The sequence below is a fragment of the Emys orbicularis genome, chromosome 5 (genome assembly GCF_028017835.1).
Source record: "Emys orbicularis isolate rEmyOrb1 chromosome 5, rEmyOrb1.hap1, whole genome shotgun sequence".
In the NCBI taxonomy this organism is placed as follows: Eukaryota; Metazoa; Chordata; order Testudines; family Emydidae; genus Emys; species Emys orbicularis.
The window spans coordinates 101,209,059-101,230,844 of NC_088687.1; the positions used below are offsets into that span (position 1 = coordinate 101,209,059).

The 21,786-nt window shown below is 43.4% G+C and overlaps 1 protein-coding gene across 3 annotated transcripts in view; it reads left to right on the forward strand.

Moving 5' to 3' along the window:
* Positions 1-21,786, forward strand: part of PDS5A (PDS5 cohesin associated factor A) — a 170,852-nt gene that overhangs the window by 115,024 nt on the left and 34,042 nt on the right. For all 3 annotated transcript variants that reach the window (XM_065405775.1, XM_065405774.1, XM_065405776.1), the window contains 3 exons: positions 6,409-6,524; positions 7,303-7,408; positions 20,053-20,213. In XM_065405775.1, the coding sequence (XP_065261847.1) occupies positions 6,409-6,524; positions 7,303-7,408; positions 20,053-20,213 (383 nt within the window). The remainder of the gene's footprint in view (positions 1-6,408; positions 6,525-7,302; positions 7,409-20,052; positions 20,214-21,786) is intronic.

Here is a 21,786-nt window from a genome sequence, read left to right on the forward strand (position 1 = left end):
AGAGGAGTTTCACTCTTCAAATCAGGAATATTCACTTCAGAGCTTCGATCATCCCTCCTTGAAGCTCTTAACCCAGCTGTGCTCTTTTTTTGAACTCTCTCTCAATCCTGGGTTCTAAACTATCCCTTGCCTTTGATCTGTCTTACATTTATAACTCCCAGGGTTACACCAAACTCGTTACACCAAATTAGGGTGCACCTGGACTGGAACAGCAGAACTGGCTCCAGTTTCATCTAAGGGGCCAACTACCCCGTTGCACACACAGTAAGACATCACTTCAGACTTCTAAGCCACTTGTCATTGTGCACATACCACTAGCTGGGCTTCACCTACGTCCTTTACAAGGCTGGCTAAGGTCGATGTATCATCACAGGAGACATCAAATGAACATGCATGTCGTGGTTCCAGCTCACATTCTGTCATCACTGAGCTAGTGGTCAAATCCCAAGAATGTTCAGAAGGGAGTACTACCCCCTTCTCCACATCTCTTCCTACAAAAGACACTGATCACAGATGCATCAGGAACAGGGATTGGGGTGCACAACTAGACCACCTCCAGATACAAGGAATGTGGTCTCAAAAGGACATGACTCTACTCTATACATAAATGGTCTAGAATTATGAGTGATCAGATTAGCTTGCATAACATTCCTTCCTGTTTTAAAGAATTCCATCATGCATATTCTCATGGATGACACATCTGCGATGTATTATGTAAACAAGCCAGGAGATGCCTGCTCATCACACCTATGCCGGGAGGCAATCAAGTTATGGACATGTTGTTGACACCATGAGATAACTCCAACAGCTCTCCCAGGAGCCATCAGCAATTGAGCAGACTTCCTAGGCTTCAGCTTCCAGTCACTGGATCTTGTTACACCTTTATCTGCCAGAGTAAAGAGGAGACCTTTATTATAAAATTTCTGTTATCTGTTTAGGTACTTCTCTTTGATAAGCTAAATAGAATGAGCTCCTTGAATGTCTCATCATAGAGCATGTTGTCTAATCCTTTAGTCATTCTCACAGCTGTTCTCTGAACCCTCTACAATTTATTAACTTCCTTCTTGAATTGTAGACACCAGAACTGGATGCCGTATAACAGTAGTGGTTGTACCAGTGCCAAATACAGAGGTAATGTAACCTCTCTCCTCCTACTAGATATTTCCTGTTTTATACATCCAAAGATCAGAGTAGCCCTTCTGAACACAAGTGTCGCACTGGGAGCTCATGTTCAGCTGATTACCCACTATAATGCTCAAGCATTTTTCAGAGTCACTGCTTTCCAGGATAGAGCCCCCCAGTCCTGTAAACATGGCCTATATCCTCCTCATTAGCTGTATGCATATACATTTAGCCATATTAAACTGTATATTGTTTGCTTGCACCCAGCTTACCAAGCGATCCAGATCACTCTGTATTAGTGACCTGTCATCCTCATTATTTACCACGCCTCCAATCTTTGTGCCATCTTCAAAATTTATCAGTATTTTATGTTTTCTTCCAAGTCATTGATAAAAATGTTGACTAGCATAGATAAGGCCAAGAACCAATCCCTGTGGGACCCCACTGAAGCATATCTGCTTGATGATGAAGATATCCTGTTTAGTTACATTTTGAGCCCTATAATTGAGCTAGTTTTTAATATGTCATTTAATGTTTGCCATGTTGATTTTGTATAGTTCTGGTTTCTAATCAAAATATCATACAGTCAAAATGCCATACAGAAGTCTAAGTAATCAGTACTATTACGTTTGTCAACCAAATTGTAATCGTGTCATAAAAAAATAAAATTAATTTGACTAAACTCATTTTGATTGGCACAAATTATATTACTCACATTTAATTCTTCATTAATAGAGTTCTATAACATACGTTCTGTTTATTTTGCCTGGGATCAAAGTCAGGCTGATAGGTCTATAGTCACCCAGGTCATCCTATTTACCCTTTTAAAATTTGTTTGCAGTGTTGTTATAGCCGTGTTGGTCCCAGGATATTAGAGAGACAAGGGGGGTGTGGCAGTATCTTTCATTGGACAATGTTCTGCTGGTGATGGAGACAAAGATGTTGAGCTACACAGAGCTCTTCTTCAGGTCTGGGAAAAGTACACAGTGTCACAGCTAAATACAAGGTAAAACAGATGTTCGGCATAAAAAGTTAATACATATTCCAAGAGTTCATTCAAGGTAATGTGGCCCATTAGAATCTCTGCAGCCATAGGACAAAATAGGCAGAGTTTTAGTGGGTTACAGATTGGTCTTTATTAAGACCATGATTTTTAGTGTCTAGCATAGTTATCAGTTTAAGCTCCAAGGCTTGTCTTTTGAAGGTGTTTTGTGCAGATTATCTTGGAGGAGGAGGACTGAGGTCAAATATGGAGTGATTGTTTTTTGAAAAGTGTTCGCCCATAGGAGATAATGTGGTTTTGTCTTGTATCATTTTTCTGTGTGAGTTCATTTGAGAGTGTAGTGAGTGTTGTTTGGTCCATGTAGTTGTTATTGGGATATTTAGTGCAGTGAATAAGGGACATCACGTTGTGATAGGTATGTGTAAGACCCCTGGATCTTGAAGGGGGAATTGTGGGGGGTGTTTATCACCATAGCAGTGGAGATATGTCTACAGGTTTTACATCTGTTGTTCTGGCAGGGTCTGGTGCCACTTTGAGTTGGTGTATCCTGGGTGGGGGGAGCTTGCTTCTGATGATGAGCTTGGCAAGTTTGGGGGGTTGTTTGAAGGCCAGAAGTGGGGGTTTGGGAAAGATTTCTTTCGGGATGTGGTCCCCATCGAGTATGGGTTGTAATTGTTTAACGATACCCCATCTGGGTTCCAGAGAAGGGTGGTAGGTGACAACTAAGGGTTGTCATCAGATGTTTAGCTGCGTGTGTGTTTTCCCTCTGTGCTGTCCCAGCTCTGCGCAGATAGCTGGCACAGCAGATCTCAAGCGAACCACCCAATGACCACAAAATCCGTTAAGGTGCAAAGATGCTTGGTCAGGTTTATTGTCAACAAAGCACGGTCCTAGCTCCCCAGATCAATGTCTACAGTTACACAAGCACATGTATGCCGGTGACAATGGATGCAGCTCAGTCAGTGGCGGGACTTTCCGCTGCCTCCTCGGCTGGACGAAGACACTCACTCTGAGATACATCTTTATACACCAATACAAACAGGTTATGTATCACCCTCTAACGTATTAGGGTGCCACCCATTGCCTTGTACCTGTAGGTTCGATCAAAACATCTGTCGTCATCCTGACCTTATCCTTATGATGGGTCAGCATGATCCTGTTATCTTTGGGGAATGTGCTGGTATTGAGGTGTTCTGGTACCACCCTTCTGGAATGTGCTTGCTTGAGTGCTTTGTGCCTTGCATCGCTTAGGAATATGTGTTTTTGCATTATGAGCCCTATGCTTGCCAAATTCTGTGAGCAGGGCCTGCCTCTTGCTCCCAACCTGACTGTGCTTTATATCAGCAAAGTTTTGACCACTTTAGTTCAGGCCGCAGGCCTCTGATACAAGGGCTTTTGTCTCAGGCTCTCTTCTTACTACAGGGATATGTGGCTGGAGAGTTCATTTTTTCTGTATTGAAGCAGGTTGTCTCGGGGTATTTGTGTGGCTCATTCCATGATGTCATCTACTTCTCTGATGGAGTGTCCTTGTTCGGAGAAGGCAGTTTTGAGCGTGCTAAGATCTGTATCCCAAACTTTCTCCTCAGAACATATTCTGTGGTATATGAGTGTGTGGCTGTACATAACAGATTTCTTGGTGTATTTGGGGTGGTTACTGGATCTGTGACGGCAAGTATGGTCATCCATGGGCTTCTTGTGTATGTCTGAAGGGTTCCATTGTTGAAGCTGATTATAGTTTGCAGGAAATTGATGCTGGTGCGAGAGTGTTGTAGAGAGAGTTTGTTAGAATTCTTAAATGTGGACAACCTAGCACAATCTTGACCCATTGATTATATTTTGTTCATTTCCATTAAAGTCCACCTTGCATCAATTTCAGCATGCCACTCTCCTCCCCCCATGCAGTCTTGTTAAGTTTTCTCTGACCCGACTATATCCAGATTTTTAAAGAGGTTACTCAGTACTTACCCCACCAGTTAAAGAACCCCCTCAAAACTGGGATCCTTGCATCCCTCTACTGGCTCCTCGTCTCTATCACATCAAACGTAAGCTGTTCGTCTTCACTTTTACTGCCTTTCATGGCCTGTGCTCACCCTATCTATCCTCTCATTCACTGTCAAGATGTCAACTTCCTCTTCCAGTTGGCCCAAGATGCCAGCCTACATGTCCCACTAATTAAATGTTCAAACAAGCACCTTTGTTTTTTCTCCCATGCTGCCCCTTACACTTTAAAGGAATTCCCCATCAGCATCTGCAAAACTAACTCATTATCTTCCTTCAAATGTCTCCTTAAAATTCTTCTTTGCTGTGATGCTTACTAAAAAGTTGACAGCAGTTAGGCTGCTGGTGTACTGAAACCACTGCCTGCCATACTGAGCAATACTGTCTCCTTGGGTATGTCTACACTGCAGTTAAACACCTGCAACTGGCCCAGGTCAGCTTGTTTGGGTTCTCAGGGCTGTAAAATTGCAGTGTAGACTAGCTGGCTCAGGCTGAAGCCTGAGCTCTGGGACACAACAATGGAGGAAGGTCCCTGAGCCCAAACATCTATACTGCAATTTTACAGCCATGCAGCCTGAGCCCCATGAGCCCAAGTCAGCTGATATGGGCCAGCCTCTGGTGTTAAATTGCAGTGTGGACATATGCATTGTTTTCTTGTACTTCCATCTGTCTGTGCTCCCTTAACTCTCCAGCCTGGGCTGTCTCTCACAATGCTTTGCTTGTGACAAGCCGCAAACCCTTCCAGGCACTATCACTTAGCACAACAGCATGTGGAGCTCCAAACCCAGCTAAATTATGTGACTGCTCCCTGAGCCACTCATGACTCACACAGAGAAAGGCACCAGTGAATCTCCCAAGACCCCAGCCTTGCACCTCCAGAATATACCGTCTTGCCCTGGACAGAAGCCTGACCAATGTAAGTTTATTACCCAGTCTGCCCCTCCCTTGATGTAGAGACGATGCACACTAGCCTTAGTAAACTGAGCTGAGATTTCCCAAGCGCTTCAAGCAAAACACACTGTTTTCGGTAAAATATAAAACAGGGTTATTAACTACAGAAAGATAGATTTTAAATGATTATAAGTGATAGGCACAAAAGGTCAGAGATAGTTACCAAAGAAAATAAAAGGTAAGCACACAGTCTAAATCTTAAACCTTATTAGATTAGGCAGTATTTGGATCAAGCAGCTTTCCTCACCCCACTGGATATTGCAGGTAGGTTACAGTTCTCAGTACACAGGCTTCCCCTTTAAGCTTGGGACCAGTCTCCTCAGTCCAAATCTTTGTTTTCCCAGCATCCCATCTTATGTAGGGGAGGAGAAAGGCAAAAGCATGATGCCACTGTCCCCTATTTTATATCCTCAGTTCATGTGCCTGGAAAACATAAGCCCCAACATGTCCTGGTGGGCTTTGCTGAGTCACTGAGGTAGGGTGACCAGATAGCAAGTCTGAAAAATCGGCACGGGGATGGGAGATAATAGGCACCTACATAAGAAAAAGCCCCGAATATCAGGACTGCCCCTATAAAATCAGGATATCCAGTCTCCCTACATGGAGTTGAGCAATCTCCCATTGTGTAAGGCTTGTGAAGCTCTCTTTACAACATTGTAAGTCCCTTGCTTACCACTCCCCTGCTGATTAAGGGTTGTTTAATACCCTCCTGAGAGAGTATCACCTCCTTTGTTGTCGCTGGAGAACTAGCACTGGAAGACTCTCAAACTTCTAACATATTTCAGTAATAATCATACAACAAAATCTCCTAATTTCATATACACTAATGATAGACGTGTTTTGACAGAATGATGGGTTTCAGCAGATTGTGACTTTTCATATGATATCTTACATGGCACACTTTGTATGAAATATATCATAATTATATGACGGGTGAATATGGGGTTCCAGGGTGTTTCTTTGAGGTACAGAGTGGCACAGTAAGTAACCGTTTTTTCTTAGGTAGTTGGATGAAGTGCTTAAGCCATTGGTTATTTGCATAAAAGATACTGGGTCAGATTTATAAAGGTATTTAGGCACCTACGGGTGCAGATAGGAACCTATGTGGCATTACAAAAGTGCATAGATGCCTAACTCACATCACTCCCATTAAAAGTCCATGGTAGCCACAGCCCATCCTTTTTAATGATTGTATGAACTGTGAAGCTAGTTCATGAAGAATTGACTTTTGTTCAGTATTATTTCTACAAATACAAAATGTATAACACTTAAGAAATAATTAAAATTAGTGTAATGATTTTTGCTTGTAATATAACACTTTTTTCTTTTTGTAGCGGGAGATAGCCCGGAAGCTTGCAAATCCCAAGCAGCCAACAAATCCTTTCCTGGAGATGGTCAAATTTCTTTTGGAAAGAATTGCCCCAGTGCACATTGACTCAGAAGCCATTAGGTAGGCTGGAAGATCATACTGACCCATTACTGACTTTAAAGAGGATGTTAATACTAGGATTATCTTCCATATTAATTTACATCTGGTACAGAAGTATCTTTTTTTAAAATTGTTTATATAGTTGTCTTCATTTCCATCAGTCTAGAAAACTTGACTTAATTTCTGCTATTTTTTTTTTTTTTTTTTTAAGGCTTAGAGGTGCAAATTGTAGAAACATTAATATAAAAGATGGTATTGGTAAATTGACTATTTGGAGGCCTTGTTTGAGGATGACAGGCATATATAACTTCCAGATAGCTAACACTGGACACAGAATGCTATCTAATAATTGAATCAATTACTTTATCTTTGTGGGTTTGAGGAGGAGAATTTTGGGGTTCCTTTTGTGACTTACCTGGCAGCTTGATTATGTAACTGAGCTAATACTACCAGCTCAGTTTGTCACCAAAATAAAGGCTTTGGGAAAAAGGTGTGTTGAGGGGAGGTGGGATCATTTACCAAACTATTATATATGTGTTTTCATATTGTTTTGATTTAACTGAAATGGCTTTTTAAATAAAATATTCCCCAGAAAAGTCAGGAACCTATAAGCATAACATCTTTTTACTAGTCCATGAGAACCAGGAAGTAAAGGATTTTAAAACTGACCAATCTAGTTCATTGCCAAAACTAAATGAAGCTAATCTGAAAATTCTTTGTCATAATAATCTATGGTGCTTCTGTTAATGCACATAATCAAGTTTAATAATATATCTTTATTTAACATTTCTTATTTTAGCGCACTAGTAAAGCTGATGAATAAATCTATAGAGGGAACAGCTGATGATGAAGAGGAGGGTGTAAGTCCTGATACTGCTATTCGTGCAGGACTTGAACTTCTCAAGGTATTCTACAGCAATGTAGATTAGTTCTCTTACACTGTATGGTAATGGAGTCCCCAAACAGCTTCAACAAATTACCCACTTCTTGTAAACAGTCAAAAAGTCACCACATCTTGGAATTTGGTTTTATTAAGAAGGAGAGTAATACAAAAATACCAGTATGTAATCTCCAGCCTAAGCCCCTTTTCTAAGTGTGGCCTGTCTGTCTCAGACCTTAGCTTCCTCACCACAGAGGGAAGCTCACATTTACTTCATATTTAGAGCAGAATCTAATAAACTACATCTGGTATGTTAGCAACCGGCAACAGCCTGCAGAGATCCAATGCCTGCTAAAAGGGAGATGCAGCAGGAAAATTCTGCCCTTCTGTTACATACTTTTCCCCTTCCACACCTTTCTCCCCAAAAGTTTTAGTCTTCATAATGCAAATGCTAAATATTGCAGCAAAATTTGTTTAATATGAAGATTATATGTGATTGCTCCTGAATTCTCCTGTCTTTAGAAAGAGTTGCATCCTCCAGTGACTTCTAGAGATGCTAAAGGAGTTATTCAGTGTTATCATCAGCACTTTCTAGTCTAATCCATGAGACCATCCCCTAATGTCTACAAGACACTGAACAGTTTTCCAATTGCACCCCTGTTAAGGTAGCAAATAAATCCTGAGCAGATCTTACATTTGGAGGGGATATGAGTCTCTCCCAAGCAGCAGAGACAGCTCGAGTGTCCGTCATGCAGGGAAAAGACCTGTGGCAGGTCTGGCAGAGTTTGAAGCTTGGGGTCTTGGGTATAACCCATAACTCAAGGACAGAGAAAAAATAAAGGCCCAAATCAACCAAATGAAAGAAGGGAGTAAAGAAGAGGGAATTCCGATACTCTCTGCAAAGGAATACAAATATATTAAGCAAGAGAAGTAGCTAGCTAACAGATGTTGTGACACACCATCTTAAGCCACAGTTGACTGAGAAGGAACTGGAGTGGCAGGAGTCTACCACCCTCTTTCCCCACCCCCCTCATATCAAAGCACAGGAATATCCAGGGCACAAGCAGAGACCTGTGGACGCGGGTGACAAAAATCTCTGATCAGAAGTACACAGTGCACATACATAGAAACATAGAAGTGTAGAACTGGAAGGAACTTCAATAGTCATCTAGTCCACTCCTCTGCACTCAAGGCAGGACTAAGTAATAACTAGACCATTCCTAACAGGTGCTTGTCTAACCTGTTCTTAAATACCTCCAATGACAGAGATTCCACAACCTCCCATGGCAATATGTTCCAGTGCTTAACTACCCTAACAGTTAGGAAGTTTTTCCTGATGTCCAACCTAAACCTCCCTTGAGGCAATATAAGCCCATTGCTTCTTGTCCTGAGGTGGAGCACCCAGAGGGACACTACTCGAAAAGAAACACTCTATTCTTGCCCTACACACCTTGGTACCAGCTTATTTCTCTAGTGTTCCTTCAGCTATACACTATATACCCGCGGGCTGTAGTTTGCCCACCTCTGCTCTACATCTACAGTAGCTCAAGTCAGACAAGTCTTTCTGCATCCTGCCTGGTTACCATTCCTCTTGTTACCTACATGGGCCCAGTACATTCCCTTGACCCTGTGTAAGACCTGACTTCCCCCAGGATCTCAGGTGTCATAGTTCCATATAGAAGCTTAGGCAGGAGGGGCTGCTGGAACCAGTGGCAGCATACCAATAGAGTGGTGATGAACAGGATACCAATGCCTAAATAGAATGAAGGAAAATCCTGGCTGGAGGAGACAATCTTGGAACCAGCAGCTGGATCCTGCTGGAACTACAGTTTCCTTGATCTCTTCTGGAGCCTTCGTGCTGCTGGGACGGCTTGCCAGATGGAAGATCTCACTGGGAAGAAATTATCCAGAGAGTAGCAAAAACAAAATTTCCCCTCTAAGCATGACCAGAGGGGAGTAAAGCAGAAGAGAGGAACTGAGTGGAGGAGGCACATTCTGGTTTCCCCCCTCACATTAGGGAGCCAAGCACCCCAAAAGATCTTAAACCTCCAAAAAAGTGCCTTTAAGGGGGGGAGGGAAAGGCTTAAGAAAAAGGAATTTTGAATATCAATACTACTTTATAAGCACAAACCTAATTCTACACTCAAAAGGTTGCTGCTGAATTTTCTTGGATGGTGTGTTAGAAGATCTGTAAGTTATACAAATTGGCTCTATATTTAGCATTCATGAGTTATGATGATGTAATGTAGAATTTTGTTCTTCATTAAACTCATATATTTCATTTTTGAAGGAGTCTTTTGAATTTCAGAGGTTTAGACCTGAAAAGTGATTTTGAGAGGAAGGATTTTGCATTGTGTTTAATAAGATAGCAATATTTACCAACTTTTTCCAACTTCAGCTATTATAAAATATTATGGCACACAATATTTTGTAATAATACATTAGTTATTTACATAGCACCAATAGTGTTGTAGGCACTTTGTAAGGCAGGTAAGAACCTGTCTCATACCTTTCACTGAAAAGTTTACTGTAGTCATATGGTTTGAGGGCAGGGGAACAAATATTTTATTTATTCATATTTTGGGTCATTTACAATAAGACTGTACAATTACATTGTCTTTGCACATGTAGGTACATTTCTTAATACGGAATTAACAATATTAACCAATATCCTGTATATTGACCAGATAGTGTTATATAATTAACTTTTATTTAGATTGTACAATGTCTGTTAGCATTATCTAACACAATATGGGGAATGGTAGGTGACAATAGCACTGTGACTGAACAGAGAATTTTAGCATGCACCTGTACAGTTACGCTTTTGGATTATTTCTTAATGCAACATAAAGGTTTTTAGTTGTTGAGTGTTAATATTCCTCTGAGAAGGAGACTAAGGAAGGACTTGAAGAAGAGTGTGGTAGCATGACAGATAAACGCATATGGGAGCCATCTGGAAGAAATCCAAGGGAGATGGACACTAATGGGGAAATTAGTCATGCAGCTTATGTGGAGTGAGGGGTATATGGTGTATAGCTGAAGGAACACTAGAGAAATAAGCTGGTACCAAGGTGTGTAGGGCAAGAATAGAGTGTTTCTTTTCGAGTAGTGTCCCTCTGGGTGCTCCACCTCAGGACAAGAAGCAATGGGCTTATATTGCCTCAAGGGAGGTTTAGGTTGGACATCAGGAAAAACTTCCTAACTGTTAGGGTAGTTAAGCACTGGAACATATTGCCATGGGAGGTTGTGGAATCTCTGTCATTGGAGGTATTTAAGAACAGGTTAGACAAGCACCTGTTAGGAATGGTCTAGTTATTACTTAGTCCTGCCTTGAGTGCAGAGGAGTGGACTAGATGACTATTGAAGTTCCTTCCAGTTCTACACTTCTATGTTTCTATGTATGTGCACTGTGTACTTTTGATCAGAGATTTTTGTCACCCGCGTCCACAGGTCTCTGCTTGTGCCCTGGATATTCCTGTGCTTTGATATGAGGGGGGTGGGGAAAGAGGGTGGTAGACTCCTGCCACTCCAGTTCATTCTCAGTCAACTGTGGCTTAAGATGGTGTGTCACAACATCTGTTAGCTAGCTACTTCTCTTGCTTAATATATTTTTATTCCTTTGCAGAGAGTATCGGAATTCCCTCTTCTTTACTCCCTTCTTTCATTTGGTTGATTTGGGCCTTTATTTTTTCTCTGTCCTTGAGTTATGGGTTACACCCAAGACCCCAAGCTTCAAACTCTGCCAGACCTGCCACAGGTCTTTTCCCTGCATGACGGACACTCGAGCTGTCTCTGCTGCTTGGGAGAGACTCATATCCCCTCCAAATGTAAGATCTGCTCAGGATTTAAAAGTAGATCTAAAAAACTGAGGGAGGACAGTCTAAAACTCCTGTTGATGTGGAACATTCTCTGAGATCTCTGGGGTCTGAGTCACTCCCTTCTCCCCTGCCCCTGCATCTGATTCGGTTACTCATGGAGCCCTTGGGGACTGTCACTGCTGACCCCTTAGAACTTCCCAGACCATCAATAAAGAAGAGATCCCATTCCCTGGAACAGGATAAGAGAAGGGGAAAGTCACCCTTTTGGTCTGGATCTCAGGAGACCTCACATCCCTACACAGGTTATTGCTAAGGTCCCCATCTCTTCCAGTATGGAGACCCTGGCACCGGCTAGGGAAACTACACCGTGTACCAAAAAGCTGTCTGTTAACCCACGGAGGCACCAAAGCCGGCACCAGACCCAATGCCTCCGAAGCACAAGGACTTTAAGGTTAAACTGAAATAGTCATCGGTACCGCCTTCCTCTGCCAGCAGAGACACGTACATGGATTGCACTCCAGTACCACCCAACATACTAACTCCTGAGGGTCAGTGTTCGGAATTGTTGGTACCATCTAGTCTTCTTTGCCATAAGTATCTTCAGATCCTTGAAAAACCTGAGTCATCGTTGTTCCAGGTTACTGAGAGCTACTCCCCACTACTACAGACTTACCTTCCAGAATTGATGTACTGTCTGGTACCAACACGGTCACTGGTTCCTCACAAATCCATTGAGGGTACCAAGAGGAACTTCCAACATATTCTCTGATACCATCTAACCAAGACTTGACCTCCGGTACCCACTCAACCACTAGTACTGCACTGTTTGCCCCTTGGATGGACATGGGAGTGACACCTCATCTGATTGAGATGTCCATACAAGGCTCCCCTACTTTACTATGCCAGCCTCCTTCCCTTGCAGTGCACCCTGAAGAAGCCCTTGCAGGACACACACCCAGCAAATCTGGTAAGGACAACCCTGTGGTCCTTCCCCCTTCCTCTTTCCATCTCAGTGGGCTTATTGGAACCCAGGGGCCCCTTGTGGCAACCAGCTTTACAGGATTCCATCTCTTAAGAGGACGTGTCAAAAGCAACAGCTTCACAGGAGTAACTTGCAGAGGAACAAGAGCAAGCAGAGGAAGAAGAACCACCACCTTACCGCAAATCCTCCTCCTTGCCAGATGCAGTTGTTATGCCTCCTCCACCATCTTACACTGACAATTTCAAGACCTTAACAAACAGATAGCAGAGACCTTGCAAATTCTGTTAGAGTTGATACAGGAACCCCAACATGACTTGTTGGACATCCTCCATATATCACCTCAGGGCAAAATTGCCTTGCCTGTCAATGGTGTGTTACTGCCCCAGCCTGTATGGTATCAGCCTGTATCAGTCCTCAACCACTATACTACCTATGTGTAAACAGACGGACAAAAAAATACTGTATTCTGCTTGGAGTATTTTTTTTCTACTACCCAACACCTAAATCCCAGTGGTTGAAGCTGTTAATGAGCAAAAGAGGCAACATTGATCCCGTTCAGCGCCATCAGACACGGAGCTGAAATAGCTAGATCTTCTGAGCTCCTTGTAATTTTTAGTAGCCAATTACTAATTGCTGTGATGGCAAAATATTATTTTATAAACTATTTAAAGCTCTCATTTTTTCTGATCTGCTACAGGACCAGAGGGAACAATTTCAAGCTCTCATAACAGACGCCCAGACAATTGCCAAAGCATCTCTCCAGGCCTCACTTGATGCAGCCTGTACAGCTGCATGTTCCATGGCTATGGCAGTGGTAATGCGCCAAGCTTTTTGGCTGCAGTCTTTCTGGCCTCCAGGGGGGAGGTATAAAACTGTTTGGGACCTCCCCTTTGAGGGACCCAAATTGTTCAATGTTCCTATAGATTGATACCTTCATTCACTTTAGGACTCCTGGGCGACACTACAATCTTTGCATCTATGCACCTGCATCAAAGAGAAAATACAGTAGATCACAGTCAGTGCAACGCTCTCACCCAGTCCTCTACGAGTCCGCCTGATTGGCTGAACTTCCCCAAAAGAAGCTCAAGTATGCTAAGAAAGGGCCATACTCTGCAGTGACTTCCAAGTTGCCAACATCCTCAAAACAACCTTTTTGACTTGTTAGTTGAGGGTCATGAGCTCTCTCTTGCTCCAGATCCTGCTCTGTACCTATCTCCCCTCCACCTTTATTGGGAGCATCTCTCCCATTTTCTGCCTCCCTGGGAGCTCATCACCTGAGACAGATGGATTCTGGAGTTGTCTATGGGTTATGCCATGCAGTTGAGGAGCACCCTCTCCCTGTCCCTCTTTATGGAGTGCTCTCATGAGGGTGTCTTGAGGCAAGAGGTAACAATCCCTCCCAAGCCTGGGAGCGATTGAATCTGTTCCACTGGACTTTGTCAGGAAAGGGTTCTGTTCCTGGTACTTCTTATTCCCAAATGAAAACAGAGGATGGAAACCAGTTCTGGATCTTGGGACTTTGAACAGTTTTGTCCACCCTCAACAGTTCAGAAAGATAACCCTAGCAACAATAATTCCCTCCCTGGATTCAGGAGATTGGTTTGTCTCCCTTGACCTTCAGGATGTTTGTTTTCATATAGCCACCCACCTCTCCACAGTTGTTTCCTACGTTTTGTGGTGGGTAAGGACTGCTACCAGTATCACATCCTACTCTTTTTGGCCTCTTCACTGCCCCAAGAGGCTTTTACCAAAGTCCTCTTGGCAGTCTCAGCCCATCTTCGCTAGATGGGAATACCTGGATGATTGGCTCCTGAAAGATCACTCATTTCTCGAGGTGTAGATAGGAACCCACACAGCCATATCACTGTTCTGTTCCCTGGGCCTCTGCCTCAATATAGAAAAGTGTGCACTCATGTCCACTCAACTTGGAGACTTCATCAGGGCTACTCTGTACTCCTCCACTGCCAGAGCATACTTACCTATGGAAAGGTTTGCCGTAATATCCAATCAGATTTCTATAGTACAACAGAGCCTGACAACCACTTCAAGGGCCTGATTGCAACTCCTGGGCAATAGGGCAGCTTGTACGTTTGTGACACCCTTAGCAAGATACATTCCAATGTCTTCAAGCCTGGCTGAGAACCATCTACACCCCCAACAAGCACAGTTTATCAAAGCGGGTGTCCATACCTCAGAGGGTCCTCGATTCTCTAAGTTGGTGGAAGGATCCACAAAAAGTATGTGAGGGAGTTCCATTCTTGCAGGTTCTTCCCACAAGGATCATCACTACAGACACCTGCCTGATAGGCCTGGGCGCACAATTTCAGAACTTCACAGCTCAAGGCAAATGGACCCCTCAGGAGGTGATCCTCCACATCAGCATACTAGAGCGGAGAGTTGTTCTTGCTGCTTATCAGCACTTTCTACCCCACATCAGGGGCCACCCAATCAGAATAATGCTGGACAGCAGAGCAGCAATATATTATATCAATCAACAAGGAGGAGCAAGATCCCAGTCCTTATCTGTAACATTGTAAAACTGGTGCATATCATGCCCCATACAGGTCTCAGTGGTTTATTTCAAGGACTTCAGAACACAATGGCAGACTTGCTCAGCAGACATTTCCACCTGCAGGAGCTGAACAACGAGGAATTCCGAAGGATGTGTCTTTTTTTGGGTAATCTGGAGATGTATGGTGTTGCAAAGAAATCTAATACAAAGTGTGGACAATTCTGTTCAAGGGGAAGAGTACGGCTGCAACTCAACTGGTGAGGCCCTAGTCTTCCATTGGCCTCATGTATTGCTATATGCTTATCCCTGGATGTCTTCACTGCCTAAAGTCCTAAACAAATTGAAACGAGAGATATAAGTAGCCATCCTCATAGCACTGGTAGTGGCTGAGATAGGTGTCGTTCCCAGAGCTGGTGCCTATGTCTCAATAACCTCCTTTCTGCCTTGCCCTGACAGTGGATATCCTTACTCAGGAGTTGGAATCCATCACCCACCCCAGCCTCTGGGCACTTCACCTCACGACCTACCTACTAGTTGGCTTTTTGGTGTAGATCAAGATTGCTCCACAGAGGTACAAACAGGACTGCTTAATAGTAAGAAATCCTTGACAAGCAAATCTTGCCTACAGAGGTGGAAACACTTCCAGGCTTGGAGCAACCATTGATCTATGCCTCCTCTCAAGTCCTGCCTGACACACACATTCTCCATTACTACATTTAAAAACTGCAGGATTATCAATGAGCTCAATCAAGGTTCACCTAGCTGCCCTAACAGCCATTCATCCCTCCATCAAGGGATTTTCAGACTTGACTCACTCGACCACTGCAAGGTTTATTAAAGGTCTATTCAACCTTTTTCCTCCTGTCAAGGAACCTACTCCACTATGAGACCTCAACTTAGTGCTCAGTGCTCTGAGGAAATGCCTGTTTGAACCTATGGGAAACTTCCCGCCTTCATTTGTCCCTTTAGCTCTTGTTCCTCATAGCCATCATTTTGGCCAGGAGAACAGGGGACCTAGTGGCACAAGACACACCCTCACTTCCTAACTAAAACTTCTGGACCTGTATGAGAGACTGGGTCTCAGAGTGAAATAGGACAAGTCCACCCTGGTATTCACACAAACTATAGTGTTTATTGGAGCAAGGCTGGATGTGGTGTCACCAAGGGCGTACCTACCAGACAACAGTTTCTTAGCCATCGACAGGCTTATATAGCAAATCTGGATGAGCCCCAGGATGTCCATTTGGTCTTGCCTGGCCCTGTTGGGTAATATGCCTGCAAGTAGTCATGGGGACCCCATTTACAAGGCTCCACCTCAGATACCTGCAAGTGTGGCTCAGTCTGTTTACGCTCTGGGCGGGGACAGCCTCCACTTTCTAGTTTCAATTCCTCAAAGGGTCTTGGACTCCCTGGGCTGGTGAGTGGACAGGGAAAAGGTGTGTGGGTGGGGTGGGGTGGGAAGAGGACCTTGTTCAGTTCCTTGCTCATAGTGAGGATTGTGACCACAGACACATCCCTAGTATGTTGGGGGGCCCACATAGAGGGGCAGGTGGCCCAAGGGACATTGTCCTCTTGGGAATCTATGCTTGACCTCAATGTGCTGGAGTTGACCTGCAAGCTGTTGCCCCCTCACTTCCTGGCCAGTCAGACCAGGTGCTGTTAAACAACATGGTGGCAGAGAGACAAGGTGGGTGAGGTAATATCTTTTATAGGTATTGTCTACAACATGATGGCAGTCTACTACATCAGCAAGCAGGGAAGGAGTATATTTCCTGCAACTCTGCACAGAGGCCATCACCCTGTGGAACTTGTGCATACCTCTTCAAATTGCCCTGATTGCCATCCATCTCCCGGGGGTTCAGAACACCCTGGCAGACTCCCTCAGGAGATCTTTCTCCAGAGAGCACAAGTGGGACTTTTGTGGTCATGTGATCACAGGCTTGTTTCTCCCAATGTGAACTAAAAGTGAGAGGAGTCCTTCTCCGAAGTGGTGTTTGCAGCCTGGGCTCTCTGAGTGACACCTTCCTCATGCAATGGTCAGGGATCCTGAGATATGTGTTTCCCCTGATCCCTTTGTTTCCCCGGTTACTAAGGAAGATCAGGCAGGACAAGGTGCAGGTTATTTTCTTAGGGTTGGGTTGGGCCCATCAGTTCTAGTAACCCACACTGTTGTAGCTATCAGCCTGGCCTTCCCTGGTTCAAGACCTCTTGGCACAGGATTACAGCAGGATTCGCCATCCCAACTCATCCACTCTACACATGAGGGTATAGATTTGGATGGATTTTGAACCTAGAGAGGCCTGCTCAGGGCCCTACTGAGTAGCAGTAGGAAGAATGCTACCAGTACGTGCTACTACACAGAATGGAAGAGGTTTGCAATCTGGTGTGGTCAATAGGGACTTTTCTTTCTGTGATCTGGGGTGTCAGTTGTGGTAGACTACCAATTCTCCTTAAAATCCTTGGGGCTCTCTCTCAGCTACTTTAGGGTCCACCTAGCAACCATCAGTGTGTTCCACCCACCAGTGGGCACCTAAACTATATGTTCTCGTATCTAGTCACATCCTGGTTCCTGAAGGGCTTACTTAGGGTCTTCCCTCCAATGGTGAATCCCATGCCAGCCTGAGACTTAAATTTGGTCTTATCAACTCTTGACAGGGGTACTGTCTGAGCCATCTTGCTCCTTGCTACACCTTTCCATGAAGGTAGCATTCCTGATTATAATCATGTCAGCCAGGAGGATAGGTGAATTAGGGGGACTCATGGGAGATCATTGATACACATTATCTTCCACAAGGCCAAGTTGTTCCTGAAACTGTTCCCGAGGTTTGTCCGTAAGGTGGTATCAGACTTTCACATCAATCAAAGCGCCCACTTCCCTGTATTATACCCTAAGCCAGATGCCAGGAGAGAAGAGACGAAGTGGTGCTGTCTGGATGTGTGTAGGGCCCTTGCCTTTTATCTACAAAGGATAAAGGCATTCCAGAAGTCTCCTAGACTTCTCCTCTTGTTTGCAGAGAGGATGACAAAGAGGCCTTTTCATCAAGAGGCTGTCAAAGTGGATCTCAGGCTGCATAGTGCTCTGTTATGAATTGAACAGTGTCCCTTTGGAGGCAGTGTGAAAACACACTCGCGAGCCCAGGCATCCTCAGTCGCCTTCTTTAGGGAAGTCTGTATTAACATCTACAGAGCAGCAACCTGGAGCTCTGTGCATACCTTCATGAGACATTATGCCCTGGTGCAATTGGCTGCCTCAGAGGCCTCCATGGGCAGGGCAGTTCTGCATGGTACAGGGCTCTGGACACCCACCACTTCTGGAGGAGGAGGAAAACTTCCTGTGTATCACCTGAAGTGCAGTAAGTTATAGGGACAAGCACTCAAAGAAGGAAAGGTTATTCACCTTGTAGTAACTGGAGTTCTTTGAGATGTATTGTTCCTAAGCGTAGTGCACTACCTGCCCCTTTTCCCTGTGTCCTCGGGTCCTTTTGTGGGGTATAGGGGGGAGAAGGAACTGAAATGTTGGCAGTCTATCAGTCCTCAGTGTGGAGCATGATGAAAGCAGGGACTCTCGCGTGGCCTGAATGGACACTGCTAGAAAAATGTTGAGAGTCCTGGGCACGTGGAGCACATGCACAATTTGAAGTGCACTGCACATAGGGACAACATAATCTCGAAGAACTCCATTTACTACAAGGTGAGTAACCTTTCCTTTCTTGGCTCTGTGGTAAGATACTCTTTCAAAGAATTTCTTTATATCTGATGTCTATATGTGTGTAAAAACAACGAGGAGTCCGGTGGCACCTTAAAGAATAACATTTATTTGGGCATAAGCTTTCGTGGGTAAAAAAACCACTTCTTCAGATACATGGAGTGAAAATTACAGATGCAGGCATAAATATACTGACACATGACAAGAAGGGAGTTATCTTACAAGTGGAGAACCAGTTCTGACAGGGCCAATTCAATCAGGGTGGATGTGGTCCATTCCCAGTAGTTGAGGAGGAGGTGTCGATACCAAGAGAGGGAAAATTGCTTTTGTAGTGAACCAACCACTCCCAGTCCCTATTCAAGCCCAAATTAATGGTGTTAAATTTGCAAATGAATTGGAGCTCAGAAGTTTCTCTTTGAAGTCTGTTTCTGAAGTTTTTTTGTTGAAGTATGGCTACTTTTAAATCTGTTATAGAATGTCCAAGGAGATTGAAGTGTTCTCCTACTGGCTTTTGTATGTTACCATTCCTGATGTCTGATTTGAGTCCATTTATTCTTTTATATAGAAACTGCCTGGTTTGGCCAATGTACATGGCAGAGGGGCATTGCTGGCACATGATGGCATATATCACATTAGTAGATGTGCAGATGAATGAGCTCCTGATGGTGTGGCTCACGTGGTTGGGTCCTCTGATGGTGTCGCTAGAATACATATGGGGACAAAGTAGGCAACAGGGTTTGTTACAGGGATTGATTCCTGGGTTAGTGTTTCTGTGGTGTGGTGTGTAGTTGCTGGTGAGCTTCAGGTTCAGGGGCTGTCTGTAAGCAAGGACAGTGAGAGGTCTGTGAGAGTAAGAGATCATTTTCCAGAAGAGGTTGTAGATCGTTGATGATGTGCTGGAGAGGTTTTAGCTGGGGGCTATACGTGATGACCAGTGATGATCTGTTATTTTCCTTGTTGGGCCTGTCCTGTAGTATATGTGTATAGTGTGCAACTCTTATCCTGGAAGCCCAGCTCAGATTAATCCAAAGGTATACAGTACTTGCATCCTATTGGACATCCATTTGACTATTTTCCCCCTTCCTAACACATGTTTTCTGAATTCCTGTATTCTTAGAGTAGTTTTGCCTTGTGATAGCTACTTGTTCTCCCTGTGGCCAGCTTTGAATCCCTGCAGGTTTGGGAAAAAAATATTAGCTAGGTAATTCCTTTACAAGATGTGCTTGAATGTTTGTGATTTAGATTAAAATGGATATCAATCAAACCTGGTCATTCTTTTTTTACCCAATTATTTAAGATTCTGGAGAAATTACGCTTTTGAGATTTCTCAAAATGAGGGGAAAGTGTTGCTTACATAGGTTCAGCTATAAAACAAGTTCTAAGTACTATAATAATGTCTTGAATAAATATGTTCAAATATTTAAAAATCCAATTTTTAAAAAAAAGTAATGGATGGGGAGCCCTGAAAAACAAAATGTTAATGTATTTTAAGATGCATCTTAAGATGTGTTACAAGAAGCACCTTATATGAAATGGCATAAACATGCTACTGTTATTTCTCATAAAGAAACATAAGTGGAAATCATTTTGTTTGTTGGTAATCCATTATGCATGTGCAAAAACATTTTTTGGTTTTGCTATGTATCTACAGGTTTTGTCTTTCACACATCCTACCTCGTTCCACTCTGCAGAGACATATGAGTCTCTCCTGCAGTGCCTCAGGATGGAAGATGATAAGGTAGCTGAGGCAGCTATTCAGATTTTCAGAAACACAGGCCACAAAATAGAAACAGACCTGCCGCAGATAAGATCGTGAGTGTATTTCTTCACATACTGGTAGTGCCTTTAACACTTAAAAGTCTGTCCCCTCCTTTAGCGTATTCACCATGTTGCTACTAAAATAATCTTCCTTTCCTGTTGCTGTGAACTTGTATGCCTTTTACCCCACCACCTTGATCCCGTCACTGGTTCCCTGTCTCTTTTCACATTTAAACTCCTTGTCCTCACTTTATTTTTATGTATTTGTTGTAGGTTTAATATAAATACATTATTAAAAAAACTCCTTAAAATATACACTTAAAAATCAGGATCTAGTCTACCTCCCATTTTAAAATACCAGCAACAACAAAGATATCATAAAGATTTAATTTAATCCCCCAGCATTATTTCTACCCAATGCTTTCCTTCACGCAGCCTCTCCCATTTTTTTGAGAAATGGAGAAAAGATGACCCCTGAAGGTTAAAAACTCTGGTTATTATGGACCAAGTTGGAAACCACTTCCAAAGATATGGGATATTCTAACAAAAACAAGGAGGAGTCTAGTGGCACCTTAAAGATTAACAAATTTATTTGGACATAAGCTTTCGTGGGTAAAACCATTTCTTCAACAAAGAACACCTGCTGTCTGTCAGTCGTGGGTTCCATCTCAGGTGCTTCTGCTAACTATAACTGCCCGAGACATGAGGGGAAAGAGAGGCAATTTCTTCAGCAGTTTTCAAGCCATGTAGGGCTCTGTAAATCAAAACCAACACCTAAAATCAATCTGGAAATCAGTAGGCAGCCAGTGCAGATCATAAGGCATAGGTTTCGTGTGCTTGTGGAAGGAAACACTGTCTCGCAATCTAGCCGCCAAATTCTGCAGTGGGGAAAGCAGGGGGCCTGAAATAAGGTATGCCAGCAGGTTTGCCAGCATAAACTGCATCCACACTAGGCATGCTTTGCCAGTATCGTATACCAGTATAGCTATACTGACAAAGTGCTCCTAGTATAGACCTGACCTTAGGGTTTGACACCTCCAGAACATGCTGTGCTCCCATTGAGGCAGATAGCTATGACTTGAATTTGAGCAATTTTATCCGACATGAAGAAATTCCCTCAACTGGAGATACTTGATTCATCAACTGAGCAAAAAATTCCTCAGATTAACCAAGCAAACTAAATAAGATTTTTCAGATATGATGGTGGAAGCAAAGAACCATTTCTTTGCCTCTCTCGCAACCACAAGATGGGAGTTATAAAAATCTTTGTTGCAATCTGTCAGATTTGAGTCTAGATTTGCACCACCCCCATTCTGGCCATCTTCTCTTTTGCTTTGGTTGTTGCAGGCCCTCTATAAATCAAGGTGACCTGTGAGGCAGAAACTGTGGAAAAGAGTCCCAGAGGGCACTTCATTGATGATTGAGGACCAGAGTATTACAATAATTCACCAGTCCATCAATAGTCTGTCTGAGGAAAGGAGTTCTCCCTCAGACCCTTTTGGAACTCCTCAGGTCCCTCTAGTTCAGTAGTTCTCAAACTTTTGTACTGGTGACCCCTTTTACATAGCAAGCCTCTGAGTGCGACTCTCCACCCCCCCCCCCCATATAAATTAAAACACTTTTTTAT